The sequence below is a fragment of the Oncorhynchus tshawytscha genome, linkage group LG28 (genome assembly GCF_018296145.1).
Source record: "Oncorhynchus tshawytscha isolate Ot180627B linkage group LG28, Otsh_v2.0, whole genome shotgun sequence".
NCBI lineage: Eukaryota > Metazoa > Chordata > Actinopteri > Salmoniformes > Salmonidae > Oncorhynchus > Oncorhynchus tshawytscha.
Window position 1 is genome coordinate 15,954,274 of NC_056456.1, and position 23,361 is coordinate 15,977,634.

Below are 23,361 nucleotides of genomic sequence, written 5' to 3' on the forward strand. Positions count from 1 at the left end.
GATACAGCCCGACAGGATGCTCTCAATTGTGCATCTGTAAAGGTTTGTGAGGGTTATAGTTGCAACATTTCTTCAGCCTCCTGAGGTTGAAGAGGCGCTGTTGCACCTTCTTCACCACACTGTCTGTGCGGGTGGACCATTTCAGTTTGTTAGTGATCTGTATGCAGAGGAACTGGAAGCTTTGCATCTTCTCTTTTGCTGTCCCTTCAATGTGGATATGGCGGTGCTCCCTCTGCTGTTTCCAGAAGTCCACGATCATCTCCTTTGTTTTGTTGACATTGAGTGAGATGTTGTTTTCCTGGCACCACACTCCCAGAGCCCTCACCTCCTCCCTGTAGGCTGTCTCGTCCTTGTTGGTAATTAAGACTACTACTGTTGTGTCATTTGCAAACTTGATGATTGAGTTGGAGGCGTGCTTGGCCACGCAGTCATGGGTGAACAGGGAGTACAGGAGGGTACTGAGCACGCACCCTTGTAGGGCCCCTGTGTTGACGATCAGAGAAGTGGAGGTGTTGTTTCCTACCTTCCCCACCTGGGGGGGCGGCTCGTCAGGAAGACTAGGACCCAGTTACACAGGGAGGGGTTCAGACCCAGGGACTCAAGCTTAATGATGAGCTTGGAAGGTACTAGGCGCTGAATGCTGAGCTATAGTCAATGAACAGCATTCCTACATTGGTATTCCTCTTGTCCAGATGGGATGCCAGTGTGCAGTGATGGCGATTTCATCGTCTGTGGATCTATTAGGGCGGTAAGCAAATTGAACTAGGGTGACAGGTTAGCTAGAGGTGATATGATCCTAGGCTAGTCTCTTAAAGCATTTCATGATGACAGAAGTGAGTTCCTATGACAGATGTTGTTCCTATGACCAGAGAAAGTGAAATACTCCTCGATTTTAAAATAGACACGATGAGCTGCTGCTAATAATAAAAGTGCAACGTTAGCGATACACTTGGCTACTCATTCATTGCAGCTGCAGCCCGAGTGGAAGTAGAGAGAAGCCGGTTTTATGTTTTGTAATAGTGTTGAATAAAAAAGTGTTGACAAGTGCTGGATAAAACGTATACATGAACTCACTCATAAAAACAGCAGCTCTTTGCTGTATTTGACAGTCTCTCTCCGGTCATGGTTTTAAAAGTTATGAAACCTCACATAGGCTAGTATCAAACTTTGCTGTGGGCAGGGTCGTGGAAGCTGTAGGTAGGCATGGTGATTTGAGCTATCCGATTAGCCAGCACAGTAGGCGCACTTGATTTAGCCACAGATCTCCCGCAGTTTGTATTTTCAGACAAATGGAATGGTTCAAAAGGGAACACTTTGCCTACCCAATGCACAGGGCTTCTAAATCAAGTGCATCTGCCGTCAACAGCGCAACACACAACAAAAAGGAAAGCTAAAGCCTTAATCATTGGCTTTTCTACAGAAGTGTTTGGTGATCGACTAGGAATGCCTTGAAGATCGACCAGTCTGGTTGGTGACCACTGACCTGCAGTAGGCTGCCAGAGTGTATGCTATTGGGAAAACCAAATAATAATTTATCTCTTTGTATCTCTTCTTCTCTCTAGGCCCTTCCTTATGTGTGTCTGCTCATCGCAATGCTGTTCTTCATCTATGCCATCATTGGGATGCAGGTAAAGCATCCAAACGCTTATATGCTTTACAATGGTAACTTCAGCCTCAAAGGCATGGATCATCAACTAGATTCAGCAGTGGATGATCAGGGAGCCGGAACATACACCAATAGTTACCAAGAAGCCCAAACAGATATAATATTTGACTAAAACATCATTGTTTCCAGGGGCGCAACTTTCACTGGTGACATATCCCCCACGCGTTCTGAAATTGCATTTTTGTCCCCCCCAAGTTTTATCATTGGAATGTGATTAAAAACTAGGCAACGGTGTGCTTTAGGACAATACAGACGCCTCTGAGCAGTACCCCTCACTTCTAAAAACAAAGTTGCGCCCCTGATCGTTTCAAACCATGTTTACATTTGGATACCATCCCTTATATCTCTCTATTATACGTGGGAATACTTTGGAACAGATTTACAAAATTAAAATCAGTTGGAGCTGATTTGTTAGTGTTTTTACAGTCTTTTATGTCCCCCCCCCAAAAAAATGCATGTATTTATTTCTTGCTCAGAAAACATGGGGGGCCGCCAGTTGGGGAACCATGCTCAAAGGGAAGTAGTATCATGTTTTTTTCTCACCTGATCCACACAAGGTGTTTGGAAACATCAAACTGAATGACGAAAACCACATAAACCAGCACAACAACTTCAAGACCTTCTCCGGTGCGCTGATGCTTCTCTTCAGGTGGGCGCATTGAGAAGGACTCGGAAGCTGAACTGAGATATTCTAAACTATAAGTAGATGATTATGCTGACTGATGATGAATTAATATATATTAATAGACTAACTGGTTGATCAAATAATTGCTTGCTTGATTAATTCATTAACTCATTGATTAACTCATTGATTGACAGGAGTGCGACCGGGGAGTCATGGCAGGAGATCATGCTATCGTGTCTGGGGGGGCAGGAGTGTGAGCCAGACTCCTCCATGGCACCCATGACCATGTCCCCTGACCACGAGGGAGGCTGTGGTACTGACTTCGCCTACTGCTACTTTGTCTCCTTCATCTTCTTCAGCTCCTTCCTGGTGAGGACGCTCCAGAAATACACTTTTTCTCCTTACCTCCACTATTTGTCAGTTCTCTCTCTCTCTCTCTCTCTCTCTCTCTCTCTCCATCTTACTGATACACAAAGTACATTTTGATTGTGCTACACAAATACACTTTCTCTCCACTCTGTCAGCACTCTCTGTCCATTCACTCTCTTTTCATTCTCATACTTAAAAGCAGTTATTTTTATTGTATGCATGCATGCACATGTGCACATCAGTATAGCACATACTGATGTATTTGTACATACACACATGCCGCCCTTCACACGTCCTCTCCTCTTGTGTGACTGTGTAGATGCTGAATCTGTTTGTGGCTGTGATCATGGATAACTTTGAGTACCTGACCAGAGACTCTTCCATCCTGGGGCCTCATCACCTGGATGAGTTTGTCCGTGTCTGGGGAGAGTACGACCGCGCAGCATGGTGAGAGATAAGAAACCCACCATGTCTCAACTTTGCCCAGCAGAGGGCAGTGTATTGATTCACTGCAGACTAAATAGGCCTAAACTGCATTTATTCCTGTGCAAGATTTGCCAACTTGTTCTGTTTCAAATTTACAGAAACTCGTAATGAATGACTCTACCAATTCCTTTTTTCCTCAACTCACTCTCTCTCCTTCCTCATCTTCTCTGTTTCTTCCGTAGTGGGCGTATACACTACACTGCCATGTATGAGATGTTGACCCATATGTCTCCACCCCTTGGTCTGGGGAAGAAATGCCCCAGAGGTATGGCCTACAAGGTATGGGAGAAACACTTATTTTCTTCTTTTTAATTTGTTGTTTTACTGTTGTTTACTCTCCCTCTCCCTCCCTCCCTCTCTCTCCACAGAGGCTGGTGTTGATGAACATGCCAGTGGATGAGGACATGTCAGTCCACTTCACCTCCACCTTGATGTCTCTCATCCGCACCGCTCTGGAGATCAAGATCGCACGAGGTCAGGGAATGAGTTGAGTTTGAAACCACCATGCATCACTGCATCTGCATGCGTTTATCCAGTTTAGACTTCCATCTTAAGCCTGGAGATCCACACATCCTAGGGATGCAGGCTTCTGGTCCAGCCCATTACTGGTAACACACCTGATTCAACTTAGAAATGGCTTGATGATTGGTTGAGTAGTTGAATCAGGAAATTTAGCAAAATCAACAGTTTCCACTGCCTGTGTATAATGGATGAATAAATATCTATTTTATTGTGCTCCAGGTGGGGAGGACCGAGTAGCTCTGGACACTGAGCTTCAGAAGGAGATCAGTGTGATATGGCCGTACCTCCCCCAGAAGACCCTGGATGTACTGGTGCCCATCAACAAAGGTCAGACCCACGTTAGAGAGATTTGGAGAGGTAGAGCTGGTAGGCAGTCAGTCACTCAATGACTAGCAATCTAACTGTGTTTGTGTCTTACAGATTCCGACATGACAGTAGGTAAGATATATGCCTCCATGATGATCATGGACTACTTCAAACAGAACAAAGCCAAGAAGCTGAGAGCACAGCTGGAAGCACAGGTCAGATGTACACACTATATTAACATCATATATACTGTATAAAACTCACTTCTCTTTTCTATAAGATTATCATGACATCTGATCTGTTGACACAACCCAGTGCCTGCAGTGATACATTGCTTGGTGTGGTCTCCTCTACAGAAGGCCAGCCTGATGCCGTTCAAGAGGCTGGATGCCTCGACTCTCTCTGAAGACATTCTGTACAATGCCCATCCCCTGCCCTGCATGTCCCTCAGTGCTGGCTCCGCCCTGTGAGTCAATCCACGCTGTGTGTGTGTGTGTGTGTGTGTGTGTGTGTGTGTGTGTGTGTGTGTGTGTGTGTGTGTGTGTGTGTGTGTGTGTGTGTGTGTGTGTGTGTGTGTGTGTGTGTGTGTGTGTGTGTGTGTATTTGACAGTATTTCCTGTGGGGCTTGACTCCATCTGTAGGACCAGAGGAGGCCTGGTGGCGTTGAGTCCTCTCTCCCAGGACCTGTTCGCCATGCAGCCCATGACCTCTGACCAGGACACCAGCAGTCAACACTCCAGGGTAAGGAGAAGTACCAAGGACTACATACTGTAGAAACTTATTACAGGAGTACTGTATATCACACTAAACTAGCACAGACACCAACACATAGTACACCAACAAAGGAGCCTTTATATAATTTAATAAGCGTACAATGACAGCTCAATAAGGCCCTTTGCTAGGAGCCAAAAGGAAAAAGGAAAATCACAATGATATAGTAGCTATGGGCAGAATATGAAATACTGCACAATGAAAACCTAACCTCCTGTGGTAAAGCTCATTATCAAACCAAACATAGACAACAATGAATCAATGACACATCTAGTAGAAAGGGTTAGGGCCAGTTGTTTTAGTTGGTTTCTGTGTTTTTTCCCCCTATTATCTTGCAGGGAATGCTATTTGTTGATCAGTGATTCTACACCTCACTTTGCTCAAGCCGATCCTCTCCAATGGACTTGGCAGTTGTAGCAAAAAGTTGGTCAATTAGGCTATGTTTATACAGGCAGCACAATTCTGATCTTTTTTTTACCAACAACATCAGATATTTTTCAGAGCTGATCTGATTGGTCAAAATACCAATTAGTGAAAAAATATCATAATTGGGCTGCCTGTGTAAATGCAGCCTAATTGAGCCAACTTTAGCTACAACTTCCGAGTCCATTGGAGAGGATCGACTTGAGTGAGGTACAGTGCCTTGCGAAAGTATTCGGCCCTCTTGAACTTTGCGACCTTTTGCCACATTTCAGGCTTCAAACATAAAGATATAAAACTGTATTTTTTTGTGAAGAATCAACAACAAGTGGGACACAATCATGAAGTGGAACGACATTTATTGGATATTTCAAACTCTTTTAACAAATCAAAAACTGAAAAATTGGGCGTGCAAAATTATTCAGCCCCTTTACTTTCAGTGCAGCAAACTCTCTCCAGAAGTTCAGTGAGGATCTCTGAATGATCCAATGTTGACCTAAATGACTAATGATGATAAATACAATCCACCTGTGTGTAATCAAGTCTCCGTATAAATGCACCTGCACTGTGATAGTCTCAGAGGTCCGTTAAAAGCGCAGAGAGCATCATGAAGAACAAGGAACACACCAGGCAGGTCCGAGATACTGTTGTGAAGAAGTTTAAAGCCAGATTTGGATACAAAAAGATTTCCCAAGCTTTAAACATCCCAAGGAGCACTGTGCAAGCGATAATATTGAAATGGAAGGAGTATCAGACCACTGCAAATCTACCAAGACCTGGCCGTCCCTCTAAACTTTCAGCTCATACAAGGAGAAGACTGATCAGAGATGCAGCCAAGAGGCCCATGATCACTCTGGATGATCTGCAGAGATCTACAGCTGAGGTGGGAGACTCTGTCCATAGGACAACAATCAGTCGTATATTGCACAAATCTGGCCTTTATGGAAGAGTGGCAAGAAGAAAGCCATTTCTTAAAGATATCCATAAAAAGTATCGTTTAAAGTTTGCCACAAGCCACCTGGGAGACACACCAAACATGTGGAAGAAGGTGCTCTGGTCAGATGAAACCAAAATTGAACTTTTTGGCAACAATGCAAAACGTTATGTTTGGCGTAAAGGCAACACAGCTCATCAACTTGAACACACCATCCCCACTGTCAAACATGGTGGTGGCAGCATCATGGTTTGGGCCTGCTTTTCTTCAGCAGGGACAGGGAAGATGGTTAAAATTGATGGGAAGATGGATGGAGCCAAATACAGGACCATTCTGGAAGAAAACCTGATGGAGTCTGCAAAAGACCTGAGACTGGGACGGAGATTTGTCTTCCAACAAGACAATGATCCAAAACATAAAGCAAAATCTACAATGGAATGGTTCAAAAATAAACATATCCAGGTGTTAGAATGGCCAAGTCAAAGTCCAGACCTGAATCCAATCGAGAATCTGTGGAAAGAACTTAAAACTGCTGTTCACAAATGCTCTCCATCCAACCTCACTGAGCTCGAGCTGTTTTGCAAGGAGGAATGGGAAAAAATTTCAGTCTCTCGATGTGCAAAACTGATAGAGACATACCCCAAGCGACTTACAGCTGTAATCGCAGCAAAAGGTGGCGCTACAAAGTATTAACTTAAGGGGGCTGAATAATTTTGCACGCCCAATTTTTCAGTTTTTGATTTGTTAAAAAAGTTTGAAATATCCAATAAATGTTGTTCCACTTCATGATTGTGTCCCACTTGTTGTTGATTCTTCACAAAAAATACAGTTTTATATCTTTATGTTTGAAGCCTGAAATGTGGCAAAAGGTCGCATAGTTCAAGGGGGCCGAATACTTTCGCAAGGCACTGTATAGAGTCACTGCTCTACAAATAGTGGGCTGCTTAAACGCAGCCCCAGAGGCAATTTAAGGGGAGAGTCAATGACCACATTTACACACACACCAATACTCCATTATTATTCGGGATACTCAATCATTCTGTTTTTGAGTTGACTCATATAAACATCCTATCCAATAACTAGAAAAAGCCTATATCCTGGTTATGAGAAACCCGGAGAAGATGCCTGGGATATTCTGATCTAAAACGGGATACTGTGTAAACATCTTATCCTGTTTACTGTGCAGGCTCAGTTTCGCATATTATGCGTATTGTGTGAAGATGTTTTCATCTGATTGTCAAACAAACACATCACTTCAAAAAGTAGTCAACCTGTGCAGTTCGAGCCACCATAATTCAGCTTATAATTAATTTGCTACTTTCACTGCTATGTTCACCTGTAATTTAGACAAGTTTCTGCTATACAGTTGAAGTCAGAAGTTTACATATATCTTAGCCAAAAACATTTAAACTCAGTTTTTCACAATTCCTGACATTGAATCCTAGTAAAAATTCCCTGTCTTAGGTCAGTTAGGATCACCACTTTATTTGAAGAATGTGAAATGTCAGAATAATAGGAGAGAGAATTATTTATTTCAGCTTTTATTTCTTTCATCACATTCCCAGTGGGTCAGAAGTTTACATACACTCAATTCATATTTGGTAGCATTGCCTTTAATTTGGTTTACTTGGGTGAAACGTTTCAGGTAGCCTTCCACATGCTTCCCACAATAAGTTGGGTGAATTGTGGCCCATTCCTCCTGACAGAGCTGTTGTAACTGAGTCAGGTTTGTAGGCCTCCTTGCTCGCACACACTTTTTCAGTTCTGCCCACTAATTTTCTATCGGATTGAAGTCAGGGCTTTGTGATGGCCACTCCAATACCTTGACTTTGTTGTCCTTTAGCCATTTTGCCACAACTTTGGAAGTATGCTTGTGGTCATTGTGTCACGAATACCACCGAAGGTGGCTCCCCTTCCTCTCCGGGTGGCGCTTGGCGGTCGTCGTCGCCGGTCTACTAGCTGCCACCGATCCCTTTTTCCTTTTCGTTTGTTTTTGTCTAATTGTTTTCACCTGTTCCTTGTTGGGGTTTTGGGATGGGTGTTATTTAAGTTTGTTTAGCCCGCTGGTGTTTGTGCGGGCTTGTGGTTATTTTACGTGAGTGGTGTTTGTGTACTTTTGGGTTTTCGCTGTCCGCTATTTTGGTAACAGTGGTTTTGGGTTTGTTGCGCCTGTGTTTTGGGCTTCACCCATGTTTTGTACCTGTTACTGTGCTTGAGGACATTGAAGCGTTTTTTTCCCGTCTACCTTCTGCTCTCTGCGTCTGACTCCACACCCATCACTCTCCCGGCGTTACACATTGTCCATTTGGAAGACTCATTTGCGACCAAGCTTTAACTTCCTGACTGATGTCTTGAGATGTTGCTTCAATATATCCACATAATTTTCCTACCTCGTGATGCCATCTATTTTGTGACGTGCACCAGTCCCTCCTGCAGCAAAGCTCCCCCACAACATGATGGTGCCAGCCCCCGTGCTTCATGATTGGGATGGTGTTCTTCGGTTTGCAAGCCTTCCCCTTTTTGTCGATATAGGACTCATTTTTACTGTGGATATAGATACTTTTGTACCTGTTTCCTCCAGCATCTTCACAAGGTCCTTTGCTGTTGTTCTGGGATTGATTTGCACTTTTCGCACCAAAGTGCATTCATCTCTAGGAGACAGAACGCGTCTCCTTCCTGAGTGGTATGACGGCTGCATGGTCCCATGGTGTGGTACCTTCAGGCATTTGGAAATGTCTCTGAAGGATGAACCAGACTTGCGGAGGTCTACAATTTTTTTCTGCGGTCTTGGCTGATTTCGTTTGATTTTTTCATGATGTCAAACAAAGAGGCACTGAGTTTGAAGATAGGCCTTGAAATACATCCACAGGTACACCTCCGATTGACTCAAATGATGTCAATTAGCCTATCAGAGGCTTCTAAAGCCATGACAGAATTTTCTGGAATTTTCCGAGCTGTTTAAAGGCACAGTCAACTTAGTATATGTAAACTTCTGACCCACTGGAATTGTGATACAGTGAATTATAAGTGAAATAATCTGTCTGTAAACAATTGTTGGAAAAATTACTTGTGTCATGCACAAAGTAGATGTCCTAACCGACTTGCTAAAACTATAGTTTGTTAACAAGAAATTTGTGGAGTGGTTGAAAAACGAGTTTTAATGACTCCAATCTAAGTGTATATAAACTTCCAAATTCAAATGTAATTTCCGACACTGGCCATATTAAATTTAAATTTAAATTTGTTCAAAAGTACATGTTAAAAACAATAGAAATAACCATGAATAAAATTACTTTTCCTTGTAAAAACGTCAAGAAATTCATAATTCTGGGTAAGGTGTTAGCTTGACAGTTGCTGGACCTGGGTTCGAGTCCTAGTCGGGGCTACCCCACGAATTTGCTACAACACACTTCCATGGTTGGTTTAATTGACTCGCCCCTTAAACAGCACCTAATTTACCAATTTTTAGCTACACTTCTGAGTCTGTTGGAGAGGATCAGCTTGAGCAAATTGAGGTGTAGAATATCTGATCTTCAAATAGTATTTCCTGCCAAATAACATGCTGTTCAATAAGATTCGAAGAGCTACGCCTCCCCTGGCTTAGGCGATCCCCCACACCAAACACTCACACGCAACCAGATATTGATTGGAGACAACTTGTGTCAATTAAAAAGATTTCCTAGGATTTTCTACCTGCAGCAAACCTAGTGGATAATGCTGGAAATACCGGTTAAAGAAAAACATTTAGAAAAAAAACTATCCCTACTAATGGTTGAATGAAGATACTAGTAGTGCATTGCAGAGCACGGCATTGATGTTTCAAGATGTTTCTGTCCTTGCCAAGTTGTAGTCCGGTTAGTGGAGGTTTGAAAAGAGACGTTGTCATTCTCAGTGCTCACTGTACTGTTTCTATGCTGTTTGGTTGAACTGGTCTGCAGTGTACTTTTTGCCCTATAGGAATCTGTTAGTGTTTGCCTTCTTCTATGTATATTTTCACTGGGGAGTAACATGACTGGCTTTAATGCAGGTGAACTTGTCTGGCTCAGTATGTTTGGTGCATCCAGATCTGTACTTGCATGAGTGTATGTGTAACAACAGCCCGATAGTTGTTCTGTCCTCTCTCTTCTCATTTATTGTCGTAGCGATGTGCTTATGTCGCCGTCTCCTTACGTCCTCTTACTCTTTCTCCTACTCATGTTTTGCCCAATCCTTCTGGGGTCAGTCTCCTTGTTGTCATTGGTTGTTCATCTGTGGCTCTTTGGCTGGAATGGCTTCTGATTGGTTGGTGATGATGGAATGGCTTAATTAAGTTCTCTCCCAATTGCAGAAAGGCACTCGCAAATTATTACGATGTTGGCCGAAACCCTCCTTGGCTGGAACCCCAAAAGGCAGTTAGTACCGGTATTAAATTGACCAGCCTGATCTGTACTGTACTCTATCTCTCCCCTCGCCCCTCTCTCTGTCTCTGGTCTCATATAGGTGAGTGCAGGGGAGTTCAGTGGGTTGATTCCTGACTCACTGCAGCTCCCGTTTGGCAAGGGGCTGTGTGTACGGGCCTCCTCTATGCCCCGTCTGGCTGTAGAGCCACAGGTACAGCCCTCTGACCACACTGACTCCTCCAGGGGCCAGAAGGGCCCCGGGCAGCAAGGGGGCCCCAGAGTGTGACATGCATGTTTGTTTGACAGAGGACGAGGACCAGACTACACTGGTTGTTCCGTTTGGAGAGAAAAATGGGTTCATGTATCTTCTGTTTGCTGCTGGGTTTCTGGAGAGGGATAATCAACATGGATGTTTCAAAGGAATGCTAGCGTTTCAGAATGGTGTTTGATTGATCCTGGGTTACTGGTATGTTTTGTCTCTGTCTTCCGCTAAACAATGAGGTGAAGAGTAAAATGAAGAGGTTCAAGCATCCTAGTTGACCTGTTCATTTCCTGGAATATTGAGCATGGAGATGGATAAAAACAGAGAATGCTGCATGGATCGACAGATGGATGGATTTCTTTGACAATAACAAAACCTATTTTATGGTCCATGCGGGTATTTAGCTGTGTCTCCCTCTGTGTGCGTGCAGACGGAGATGGCCAGTGGCTCCATTAAGCGGTCCTCGTCCACTGTGACTGACCAGAGGGTTAATGGCCTGTGGCAGGAGGAGAAGAAGAGTCCTGATAGACTGTACAGACCACGCCACAAGAGCTACAAGGCTGCCGGTCAGTCTCCACTCTCCAATTTCCACTCGTGTGACCTCTCCTCTTATCTCTCCCACTGGCATGATGAGGGATGTTACTGTGTGGTTATTGTTTGCATGTGTTTATATGTCAAGTTCTCTTCCCCGTATTTTCCCTTTCCTTTCTTATGTCTTTATTCTATTTTCAAGTGCCACTTTTCCTTTTCTTGTATCCTAAGTGCGTCAATGATCTACCTGTCAACATACTTTTTAATGATCTACAGTGTTACAAAAATATCTATATATTCTTGTCTTGCTTTCCCTCTCTGTGCTCCTTTCCATGGTCTTCCTCCTCCAGTCTCCCGGTCAGAAAGAAAGAGGCAGTTGGACACAGAGAAGGAGCGCGGGAGGTCCAAAGAGCGCCGCCACCTCCTCTCCCCAGACACATCCCGCTGTAACTCTGAGGAGAGGAGTCTGCAGCCCTCATGCTCCCCTAGCCGAGAGTGCACACACCCCCTGGACAAACAGGTAGGACACACACACACACACACACACACACTGGATGCCTTACCAAGGGCAAACATTAAAGGGCCATACACCACTGGTGTAAACTCTGGTTGACACGAAGTAGACCCCAAACACATACCCACATTGGATACACAATAGACACTTTTAAAAAAGGCAATCAGATGTCTGTATTAAATGTGTTTTGACTCCTGTGTCCAGGGTAACAGCTCCGACAGCCCCATCCCCACCTCTGAATCTAGTACCCCTAGTCGCCGCCCCCTGTCCCAGACCCCAACTCGCTCCCATCCCCACATCTCCTACTCCCCTCTGGTGTGTCGCACGCACCCTCCCTCCGGGGACGATGATGACGACAGGGGCAGCCCAGAGACCCAGAGGTGGGGGGAGGCCTCCAGAGTGGCAGGTGGAGAGGGACAGACCGGGCCAAGGGGTCGTCGCCACCACCACCAGCAGGGCTCCCCTCTGCGTCGCTACCCGTCAGAGCCCTATCTCACCCTGCAGGAGGACGAGCACAGTCCGGACCCCTCCAGGTTCATGGAGACACTGACCTTCGAGGCGGCGGTGGCCACTAGCCTGGGACGCGCTAACACGGTCAGCTCCAGCTCCAGCTCTAGCTTCAGCTCGGCCCGACGGGGCTCCAGGAGCGGCTGGCAGATCCCCAATGGACACTTCCGGAAACGCCTGGCTCAGACCGTCTCTGTTGCAGGCTGTGAGCCACTCAGCGACACAGAGGAGGACGGCCGCTGCTAGGAGGAGGAGGAAGTGGTGGTGGATGAGAGGTGAGGAAGGTGCTAGTGTATAAGATGTACTACAATATAAAAGAAAGAGGGACATTTGTCGCTCTCTTGCATTACTACTGCATACCTGTGTGATTGCAGTATGTTTGATTAAATGTGAGGGGAGGAAAAAAATTAAGAACATCCATTTTTTCACTTCCTGCAAGTAGGATCCCTTTTAAAGTCACACAGAAAATGTACAATAAATATCTACCCGCAAATATTTGACTGTGGTTTATTTATATTCTGACTTAACAAAAGAAAGTGACTAATAATAAACCTCAATTAGCCTTGGATGTACAGTAAAGAGATGAAATAAATTGAAAGGATAGAATTACGTTGTCTGTCAATAGGTATTGTCATTTCTGAAGGTGTTTCTCTGACATTGATTTTGTGTTTCTCTTAACAGTGTATGTGGGGTGTGTGAATATGTGCAAATATATAAGGAGAAACAATATCTTTGAAAACCATGGTTTTTTGTAAATACCTGTGATTTTTGTCATAAAATCGTAATGCCACCAATACCAGTTGATTGTCTGAGTAGGTTACACGGCCATAGAGAAGGTTAACTGTTGACTTATCATTAAGTTAATAAAATGTCATATCTGTAAACAAAAAAAATACACAGAAACAATAATTGATCAAAGCAATGTGTTTTGAAATGTAGTAGAGAGTTTTTTAACCTTCTGCGCCCTCCACCATTAGATTTCCTATCCATTTACTGTCTACAAAGGGAACACACTTCTTTAGTAATTATCTATTCATACGTAAACTATGTCATTCCTGTTGTAACATGTCAAAGGAATAAAACAATGATCAATAGGACAGTTATCCACTGTATACAAACAGAAAGTGAATGGCACACTCTTCTGTTGGGAATCTGTATGATTTATTTACATTTTTTTACCGACTTGCAGGACAATTGAATGCAGCCAACAATGTTATGAAATGTGATCAACTGTTTTTCAGAAAGGAATGCCTAAATATCCAGTGTGAAAAGACAGTGCTTTGCTATGAACTGGACTCTAGAGAACCAAATGACTCGAATTACACCCAGAACATGGCTTCAATTCATCAATGAACCTTTATTAAGTCACTAGGAAAACCAGCAGACCATTTGCCTGTCTTGGACCAACTTTCGTCTTGTCAACGTACTGTACCTGTTTTTCTTCAGTTGTTACAATATTCTACCATTTGATGGATTAATTCCTTGTCATCTTCCAGAATCAGTAAATGGCACAGAAGCAATCATGAACTTGAGTGTTCTGTTGTTCATCAATGTAGCCGTCCACATTCTCCTCTTTCTACATTAGCTTGCAACATCATCGGTATGTGTCTAAGAACTCACTACAACTGTATATCTTCTTCATTCTTTATGTCAATACTGTATGAACCATTACAGACGACAGATGTAGAAGGATGTTTTCCACACCTGTTTTCACCCGCTATTTAGAATGGTTTACTAATAATGTACAGTACATTTCTATCATATTGTCTGTAGGATTGTAAGAGACAATATCCCTTTCTGCTCACAACACGCTTGAAGGATGGAATAGGGTATCTCTGGAATGTTAATTTAAGGTATTTGTATTTCTTTTATTTGCCTGAAAAAGGATAATGATTCTGTGAAACTCAGTTAACCAAAAAACATGGAGAATTGTCCTGGAATGCAAAATAGTTGTTTGGTTTATATGTGTATAATAGCTGTATATATTAATAAAAGTGTTCTCAATTGCAATAGAAGTGTCCTCAATTGCACATACAATATGTGGCTGCTTGTCTCCATATCTGAGGTAGACTAGACCAATGGTCAGAGGCTTGACATCATCTGCCATATTGTGGATTCAGAGATACCTATCTAACTTAACACATATCGTTTTTCTTTAATGGGAGCCTCTCTAATGTAAACCAGTGTGGTATACATCAAGGCAGCTGTCTTGGTCCTTTATTGTTTTCTATTTTTACTAATGACCTACCTTTAGCCTTGAGTAAAGCCTGTGTGTCTATGTACGCTGATGACTCAACATTACACATGTCAGCTACCACAGCAAGTGATATCATTGCAACCCTTAAAAAGAGCTGCAGTCAGTTTTAGAATAGGTGGCTGATAATAAGCTGGTCCATAATATATAAAAAACTAAAAGCATTGTAATTTGGACAAATCACTCGCTAAACCCTGAACTAAATCTTGTAATTAATATAATGTGGCAATTGAGCAAGTTGAGGAGACTAAACTGCTTGGTGTAACATAGATTGAAACTGAAGTAGTCAAACATATTGATGCATTGGTTGCTAAGATGGGGAGAGGTACTGTATGTCCTCGATGAAGTGCTGCTCTGCTATCTTGACTTTAACATTAATCTGAAGACTGTTATTTATCTAATTAACTAACTATGTTAAATTGTTACCTGATTAAATTAATAATGTAACAGTTAACTCATTAGGATCTGGGGCACCACAAGATTCTCTAAAACAATGTTGGAGGTGGCTTATGGTAGAGAAATTAGCATTCAATTCTCTAGCAACAGCTCTGATGGACATTCCTGCAGTCAGCATGCCAATTGCACACTCCCTCAAAACCTGAGACATCTGTGTCATTGTGATGTGTGACAAAACCGCACATTTTAGAATGGCCTTTTGTTGTCTCCACCACAAGTTGCACCTGTGTAATGATCATGCTGTTTAATCAGATTCTTGATATACCATGTTGTGTTAATAATTTTGTTCAGTAAATATACACTACCGTACAAAAGTTTGGGGTCACTTATGTCCTTGTTTTTTAAATTAAAGCAATTTTTTTGTCCATTAAAAAAACATCAAATTGATCAGAAATACAGTGTAGACATGGTTAATGTTGTAAATGACTATTGTAGCTGGAACTGACCGATTTTTTAAAATGGAATATCTACATAGGTGTACGGAGGCCCATTATCAGCAACCATCACTCCTGTGTTCCAATGGCATGTTGTATTAGCTAATCCAAGTTTATAATTTTAAAAGGCTAATTGATCATTAGAAAACCCTTTTGCAATTATGTTAGCACAGCTGAAAACTGTTATGCTTATTAAAGAAGCAATAAAACTGGCCGCCTTTAGACTAGTTGAGAATCTGGAGCATCAGCATTTGTGGGTTCGATTACAGGCTCAAAATGGCCAGAAACAAAAACCTTTCTTCTGAAACTCGTCAGTCTATTCTTGTTCTGAGAAATTAAGGTTATTCCATACGAGAAATTGCCAAGAAACTGAAAATCTCGTACAACACTGTTTATTACTCCCTTCACAGAACAGCGCAAACTGTTTCTAACCAGAATAGAAAGAGGAATAGAAAGAGGAGCCCCGGTGCACAACTGAGCAAGACGACAAGTACATTTGAGTGTCTAGTTTGAGAAACAGACGCCTCACAAGTCCTCAACTGGCAGCTTCATGAAATAGTACCCAAAAAACACCCGTCTCAACGTCAACAGTGAAGAGGCGACTCCGTGATGCTGGCCTTCTAGTAGAGTTCCTCTGTCCAGTGTCTGTGTTCTTTTGCCCATCATAATCTTTTATTTTTATTGGCCAGTCTGAGATATGGCTTTTTCTTTGTAACTCTGCCTAGAAGGCCAGCATACTAGAGTTGCCTCTTCACTGTTGACATTGAGACTGGTTCTTTGCGAGTACTATTTAATGAAGCTGCCAGTTGAGGACTTGTGAGGCGTCTGTTTCTCAAACTAGACACTCTAATGTACTTGATCTTTTTCCGCAAAATCTCAGTTTCCTTCTCCAGTGAATGCCGGTGATCTGGGCTTGGTCAGTTGTCTGTAGTATCTCCCTCCCGCGCCGAATCATTGAAGAAAAACTCTTTGCCTATTCTGAGGTGAGTAATTGCAGTTCTGATGTCCAGAAGCTCTTTTCGGTCTTAAGAGACAGGAGCAGCAACATTATGTACCAAACAAGTTACGAACAATGCGAAAAACCCCCCGAAAAAAATAGCAATAGTTCTTCCTGACTGTATGAAATAACACTGTCCTGCCGATAGAGTGTATATAATCCCAAATCTAATATAGATTTTCTGGGCTAGCAATGTAAGAAATAATACTGCAAAGTTTCCTATTGACTAGAAGCGAGGCAGCCCTCTCTGTCGGCACCATCAGCACTTAATGATTCTCTACCCTATACTCTACACTACACTATACTTAATTGTTTTGTTACATAAACTGAAATTAGGTGAACTATTAGACATTTTGCATTGAAGAAATGGCGGAGCGATTTCTGCATAGTGCATCTTTAATTATTAAGCAAGTGAGGAGTTTTTTGAGAGAGTGTGGAATTTAGTCAAGAAAAAAATGATTTGTTTTTTTGATACCTGAGGCTTATTTGATCTAATATAGGTTAAGTAATGCTTAGGTTGTTATGAGCATACTGATAATAAGTGTGATGCACGTGACATTCTGGTAAATTGAGAAAAAACACAATTCATTGAATTGTCCCTGTTGAAATTCAAGGCGTCTATGCATATTCATTGGGCTAGAATAGCATCTCACTCTCCATTTAATACAGGCGGTTGACGTCAACATCGAATATTGAAAGTATATTCAAATAACGAGATGTATCCTCCAATCCAGAGAGGAATGGGCGGGAGCTTGACATCCCACTGTTCCGCTCTATGGACAGCGAATCCCATTGTTAGGGCGGAGTCACAAGCATCTTGTCATTATGTCCAGGATCTCTGATAATATTGCTAGCCAGACAGTTATTTGTTAATTTTTTCGCGAAGTCATTGGTCGATATTTGTACAAAATATTCATTTTCTATCGCTTGATGTTGTTATGGTAGTTGCTTTTTAAGTGAACGTTTTACATTTCAAATCGTAGACCGAGGAATGAGTGATATTCATTTAGGAATAACATGTCGCTAACATTAGCTAGCTAGCCGAAGTAGCTAACGTTAGCTACTGTTATTATCTAGCTTTTTGTTTTGACTGTGATGGTCTGATGATGTTGAATAGCTTGGAAAGCTGCTTGGGGCTCGATATAGTATTCGTATGAACAGACATATTATATTTGAATGGGTTGTTAAACAGTAGTTAATGTGTAATACCGTTACTTCTGTAACGAGTGGAGGATACATGTGGTTGTAAACTAACAATAGTAAGTTTACAAGCTAGCTTCTATAGCTAGCTAAACAACGAGGGGCTGAGAAGAGGACATGGGCAATTGTCTCAAATCGCCGACGTCGGACGATATATCTTTGCTTCACGAGTCTGACAGAGGAAGTTATGGGGACGCAGACGCGGATTTGGAGCCACCTCCGCCTTACCAGGTCAGACTTGATATTAACTTAGCTAGATAGTTTTATTCGTTATTTAGCTAGCAAACGTTAGCCAGTCACTGGTGTGAAGTAGGGTTATGATAATTGACAGAATTATGCAAAACCCAGGGTAGGGGGCAAATGCATTGAACATCTTGGGAATCTGGTCAAAACATTTTCTGATTATTTAGCTAGCTGGTTGATGTCATTTCTTTTGTACTCTTCCAGACCATTTATGACTCATTCATCTAGCTCAGTTGCTGTCAAATGTATAGTTTCAATTTGACTTCAGATTAGCCCGAATAAAATATTTAAAGACCAGGGGAAATAAAAGGTTTTGAATATTTTGAAATATAGATTAGACCTTTATTTAACAAGGCAAGTCAGTTAAGAACGAATTCTTATTTACAATGGCGGCCTAACCCGGACAAACCTGGACAAGGGCCAATTGTGCTCAGCCCTATGGGACTCCCAGTCACGGCCAGATGTGATACAGGCTGGATTCGAACCAGGGACTGTAGTGACACCTTAGACAATGCATTGCCTTAGACTATGCATTGCCTTAGACTACTGCACCACACGGGAGTCCATAGTGCATTAAAATGATTATTTTCATAGCTAGGTATTGCAACTGATTATGGGTCTGAGTTTTCATATTACAATAGTTTAACAAACCCAGTTACACAAAGGAAAAAACACACACGCAGCACTTTTGTTGCCCAAATGCTTTTCAATCTCACAAAAATGTTCCTAACAGGCTTGCCAAGAATGTCCAGAATGGGCAGTTTTTGTTAACTGCTTTATCCACGGCAGGGTGGATAACAGTACAACAGTATCTATGGGCTTAAAAAGCCTAAATGAAAAACTTTAGCTGACATGAAATTTCTGACAAGTTAGAAATAGCTCTCTAAGGTATGCAATGACTAACATGACTAACAGTTTCAAAATTGCACTCGGTGCATTCTACTATTACAACTAGGTGTCATCTGGCATCAACTTTATCATTTGAAACCAATATAAGCCCAGCCACTCTTATAGGCAGGGTGAAACCGAGCTAGGAGGGGGGCCCATCCCACCTCACGCCAACAGTGATTGATAAAACACTGGGTTGTGCAATCAGTCCAGTTGAGTTGGCCTGTGTATTGATTCTCCTCTGTATGTGTGTCTTTTCTCCAGGAGCAGGCTCACATGCCGGTGTACCACCCCACCCCCAGCCAGGCCCGCCTGGCCACCCAGCTGACTGAGGAGGAGCAGGTCCGTATCGCCCAGCGTATCGGCCTCATCCAGCATCTTCCCCGGGGCGTCTATGATGGAGGCCGGGACGGCTCCGAGAAAAAAATCAGAGAGTGAGCATCTGCATACCACTGTTTTTATTCTTTGATGTTATTGATAAAGATCACTGATCATGTGACCTAACTAGGTAAAACTTCTGCCCTAGCTGTAACATGTAACTGTGTGTTTAACATAACTACTGCCCATGGTTTTTCCTGGTCAGGTAATGTGCTCAGGAAAAATATACGACAGACTCTAATCAAAACTACTATTCATAATTGTATATAACCCATTTTCTAGGTGTGTGATATGTATGATGGACTTTGTGTACGGGGACCCCATCCGGTTCCTGCCCTGTATGCACATTTACCACATGGACTGTATAGATGACTGGCTGATGAGGTCCTTCACCTGCCCGTCCTGCATGGAGCCTGTGGATGCTGCCCTGCTTTCCACCTACGAGACCAACTGACCCCTAAGACAACCCTACCCCATTATGATGAGCTCCGCAAAGCCGCACCCCTACACACACACACACACACACACACTACAACCATCACAGACTTCTTACAGCGCCACCTCCACCAGCCCCAACAAATACATACACATGCTGCCCTCCTCCCCTCCGCTTTTAACTTTGGGCTAACGAGTAGCATGGTGTCTTGGTCGGTGATGACATAGAGAGAGAGAGACTATGCGAACACTAGTGATTAACAATGAAAAGACTTTGACCCATCCGCCCATCACCTGGAGCTGGCTCTGAACTGAACAGGCTGAGTCATGGAGGACATAGGAGGACAAGCATGCAAAATATGTTTGTGTGTCTGTGGTGGACTGGGTTCCTGAGCCAGCTGTTGAATACAGTAGGCCTGGGTTGGTGATGTTATGGTGGGAAGGAGGAGGAGGGGGCTGTTACCGTAGTGATGGCTCACTGCAGTTCCACTTGAGCAGGTCTCGGTGGTATCCCATCCCAGCATTTTGTTCACCATGATTAGTAGCTGGAAATGGGATTGGATAATTCTCTGTCGTCTGAATTTGGCCACCAGGACGTATCCTATCAGATTCCTCTAAAAGCCACAGCTGGCAACACCATGACATGACTCATCTGTCTTCTAAAGTCTCCAAATCCTGCACTCTGAATATGGCTTAGTAAGGGTAAAAAAGCCCCAGGAAAGCCGGCATGGTGGCGTAATAATCGGTATCTCTCTATGGACTGAAGCTTACCCTGTTTTAGTGTTACAGTTGCAAAGTAAAATAAGTTACAGAGCATAGTATTCTTTAGGCTTACAACAAATTAACTATAGTATGCACATACACAGTGCAGAAATCACCCAAAGTCCATCCTTTATTAGACTATGTACTACATGCATTGGCTTTGTTTTGCCATTCAGATTTACCATTTGAAATAGCTCCACTGCCATTCCGAATGGCCTAAAGAAGTGTATGAGCTGTATGTCAGTCACCCTGTGTAAGGTTCATATGTTTTACTTTTAGAGGATTAACATAGCTGTCAGCCAATGTAAAGGGTTGGTTTGTGCATGTGGTGGAGGATCAGTCTAGAAGTTAGGAATGCTTGCACACACATTAAATCTGATCCCGAGATTTGCACTTATAGGACATTAACGGAAGCATTATGTTAATATATATCTATATCTATAACCTTGCACTTTTCAATATTATTTATTATTTTTGCAGCACAGAAGTTAGGATTGATAATGGTATCAATGCTACCATTGGTCACTTATCACATTAAAGAAAAGCTCAATAGCTGAATATATGTTCATGAATTGTGTGATTCAGTAGAGTGAGTCTCTGCTTTGTTCTGCTTGTCTTGATCCTAGTGTGTGTTTTTGTGTGAAAGTGACTGGGAGGAGGGGAGACATTAAGAATAGTGGAATTTCTTCCCTTAAGTACTTAGCTCACTTATCTGTATATTCAGTCTTCTCCCACAGTCAATACATCATTGTGCAAAAATACGTTCTGGATGTTTTTACATACACTATGATTTCCTTTTTTGTTTGTCACTTTTTATATATATATATATATATATATATGTTTGTAACTGCTGCTGTGGTGAATTATTTCCGTTAAATGTTTAGTTTATATTATAATGATACCCTTTTCTGTATTTATGTTTGCACTGGTGGAAAAAGTACCCAAATTCATACTTGAGTAAAAATAAAGATACCTTAATAGAAAATGACTCAAGTAAAAGTCACCCAGTAAAATACTACTTGAGTAAAAGTTAAAGAGTATTTGGTTTTAAATATACTTAAGTACCAAAAGTAAATGTAATTGCTAAAATATACTTAAGTATCAAATGTAAAGTATAAATCATTTCAAATTCCTTATATTAAGCAAACCAGACGGCACCATTTTCTTGTTTTTTAAATTTACGGATAGACAAGGGCACACTCAGACATCATTTACAAACAAAGCATTTGTGCTTATTGAGTCTGCCAGATCAGAGGCAGTAGGGATGACCAGGGATGTTCTCTTGATAAGTGCGCGCATTGGACCATTTTCCAGTCCTGCTAAGCATTCAAAATGTAACGAGTACTTTTGGGTGTCATGTAAAATGTATGGAGTAAAAAAAACATGATTTTCTTTAGGAATGTAGTCGAAGTAAAAGTAGTCAAAAATATAAATATTAAAGTAAAGATACCCCCAAAAAACTACTTAAGTAGTACTTTACACCACTGGATGTTTGTATATCTCCTACCTTTAGATGTATTGTTTGTCATTGTGTTTGTAGGAGATAAAAGTTTTGGCCAGTGGTTTACACTGGTTTTGACTATGCATCTGCGAAACTCTGTCCCCGAGATATAAAGTGCAAGAGGGAGAAGATTTACAGTGCATTTGGAAAGTATTCAGACCACTTGACTTTTTCCACATTTTCCACATTATTCTACAATGGATTACATTTGAAAAGTCCCCCATCAATCTACACACAATAACCTGTTTTCTCTTTGTCATTATAGAGTTAGACATTTTGCAAATGTATATATATATATATATATAAACAAAAACCTTATTTACAGTTGAAGTTGGAAGTTTACATACACCTTAGCCAAATACATTTAAACTCAGTTTTTCACAATTCCTGACATTTAATCCTAGTAAAAATTCCCTGTCTTAGGTTAGTTTGATCACCACTTTATTTTAAGAACGTGAAATGTCAATCATAGGAGAGAGAATGATTTACATCAGCTTTGATTTCTTTCGTCACATTCCCATTGGGTCAGAAGTTTACATACACTCAATTAGTATTTGGTAGCATTGCCTATAAATGGTTTAACTTGGGTCAAACGTTTCGGATAGCCTTCCACAAGCTTCCCACAATAAGTTGGGTGAATTTTGGCCCATTCCTCCCGACAGAACTAGTGTAACTGAGTCAGGTTTGTAGGCCTCCTTGCCGCATATGTTTTTTCAGTTCTGCCCACAAATGTTCTATTGGATTGAGGTCAGTCCTTTGTGATGACTTTGTTGTCCTTAAGCCATTTTGCCACAACTTTGGAAGTATGCTTGGGGTCATTGTCCATTTGGAAGACCCATTTGCAACCAAGCATTAACTTCCTGACTGATGTCTTGAGATGTTGCTTCAATATATCCACATCATTTTCCCCCCTCATGATGCCATCTATTTTGTGAAGTGCACCAGTCCCTCCTGAAGCAAAGCATCCCCACAACATGATGCTGTCACCCCTGTGCTTCACAGTTGAGACGGTGTTCTTCGGCTTGCAAGCCTCCCCCTTTTTCCTCCAAACATAACAGTGGTCATTATGGCCAAACAGTTATATTTTTGTTTCATCAGACCAGAGGATATTTCTCCAAAAAGTACGACCTTTGTCCCCATGTGCAGTTGCAAACCGTAGTCCGGCTTTTTTAATGAGCGGCATTTCAGGTTATGTCGATACAGGACTTGTTTTACTGTGGATATAGATACTTTTGTACCTATTTCCTCCAGCATCTTCACAAGGTCCTTTGCTGTTGTTCTGGGATTGATTTGCACTTTTCACACCAAAGTACGTTCATCTCCAGGAGACAGAATGCATCTCTTTCCTGAGCGGTATGACGGCTGCGTGGTCCCATGGTGTTTATACTTGTGTACTATTGTTTGTACAGATGAACGTGGTACCTTCAGGTGTTTGGAAATTGCTCCCGAGGATCAACCAGACTTGTGGAGGTCTACAATTTATTTTCTGAGGTCTTGGCTGATTTATTTTTATTTTCCCAT

General features: G+C 42.1%; 2 protein-coding genes across 3 annotated transcripts in view; both read left to right on the forward strand.

The window, feature by feature from the left end:
• Positions 1–14,977, forward strand: part of LOC112226818 (voltage-dependent R-type calcium channel subunit alpha-1E) — a 55,235-nt gene extending 40,258 nt beyond the window's left edge. The window contains exons 31-43 of one of the 2 annotated variants that reach the window (XM_042308176.1): positions 1,563–1,628; positions 2,224–2,315; positions 2,486–2,660; positions 2,980–3,107; positions 3,329–3,425; positions 3,515–3,632; positions 3,888–3,995; positions 4,089–4,189; positions 4,331–4,440; positions 4,616–4,715; positions 11,171–11,306; positions 11,622–11,791; positions 11,990–14,977. In XM_042308176.1, the coding sequence (XP_042164110.1) occupies positions 1,563–1,628; positions 2,224–2,315; positions 2,486–2,660; positions 2,980–3,107; positions 3,329–3,425; positions 3,515–3,632; positions 3,888–3,995; positions 4,089–4,189; positions 4,331–4,440; positions 4,616–4,715; positions 11,171–11,306; positions 11,622–11,791; positions 11,990–12,538 (1,950 nt within the window). In that variant the 3' untranslated portion in view covers positions 12,539–14,977. The remainder of the gene's footprint in view (positions 1–1,562; positions 1,629–2,223; positions 2,316–2,485; positions 2,661–2,979; positions 3,108–3,328; positions 3,426–3,514; positions 3,633–3,887; positions 3,996–4,088; positions 4,190–4,330; positions 4,441–4,615; positions 4,716–11,170; positions 11,307–11,621; positions 11,792–11,989) is intronic. The other variant, XM_042308177.1, reaches the window with a different exon arrangement.
• A 2,263-nt stretch (positions 14,978–17,240) lies between these two features.
• LOC112226820 (RING finger protein 11) lies at positions 17,241–21,235 on the forward strand. Its single transcript, XM_024391412.2, has 3 exons — positions 17,241–17,864; positions 19,029–19,198; positions 19,425–21,235. The coding sequence occupies exons 1-3, from the start codon at positions 17,751–17,753 to the stop codon at positions 19,594–19,596; spliced, it is 456 nt and encodes a 151-aa protein (XP_024247180.1). The 5' UTR covers positions 17,241–17,750; the 3' UTR covers positions 19,597–21,235.
• The last annotated feature ends 2,126 nt before the right edge of the window (positions 21,236–23,361 follow it).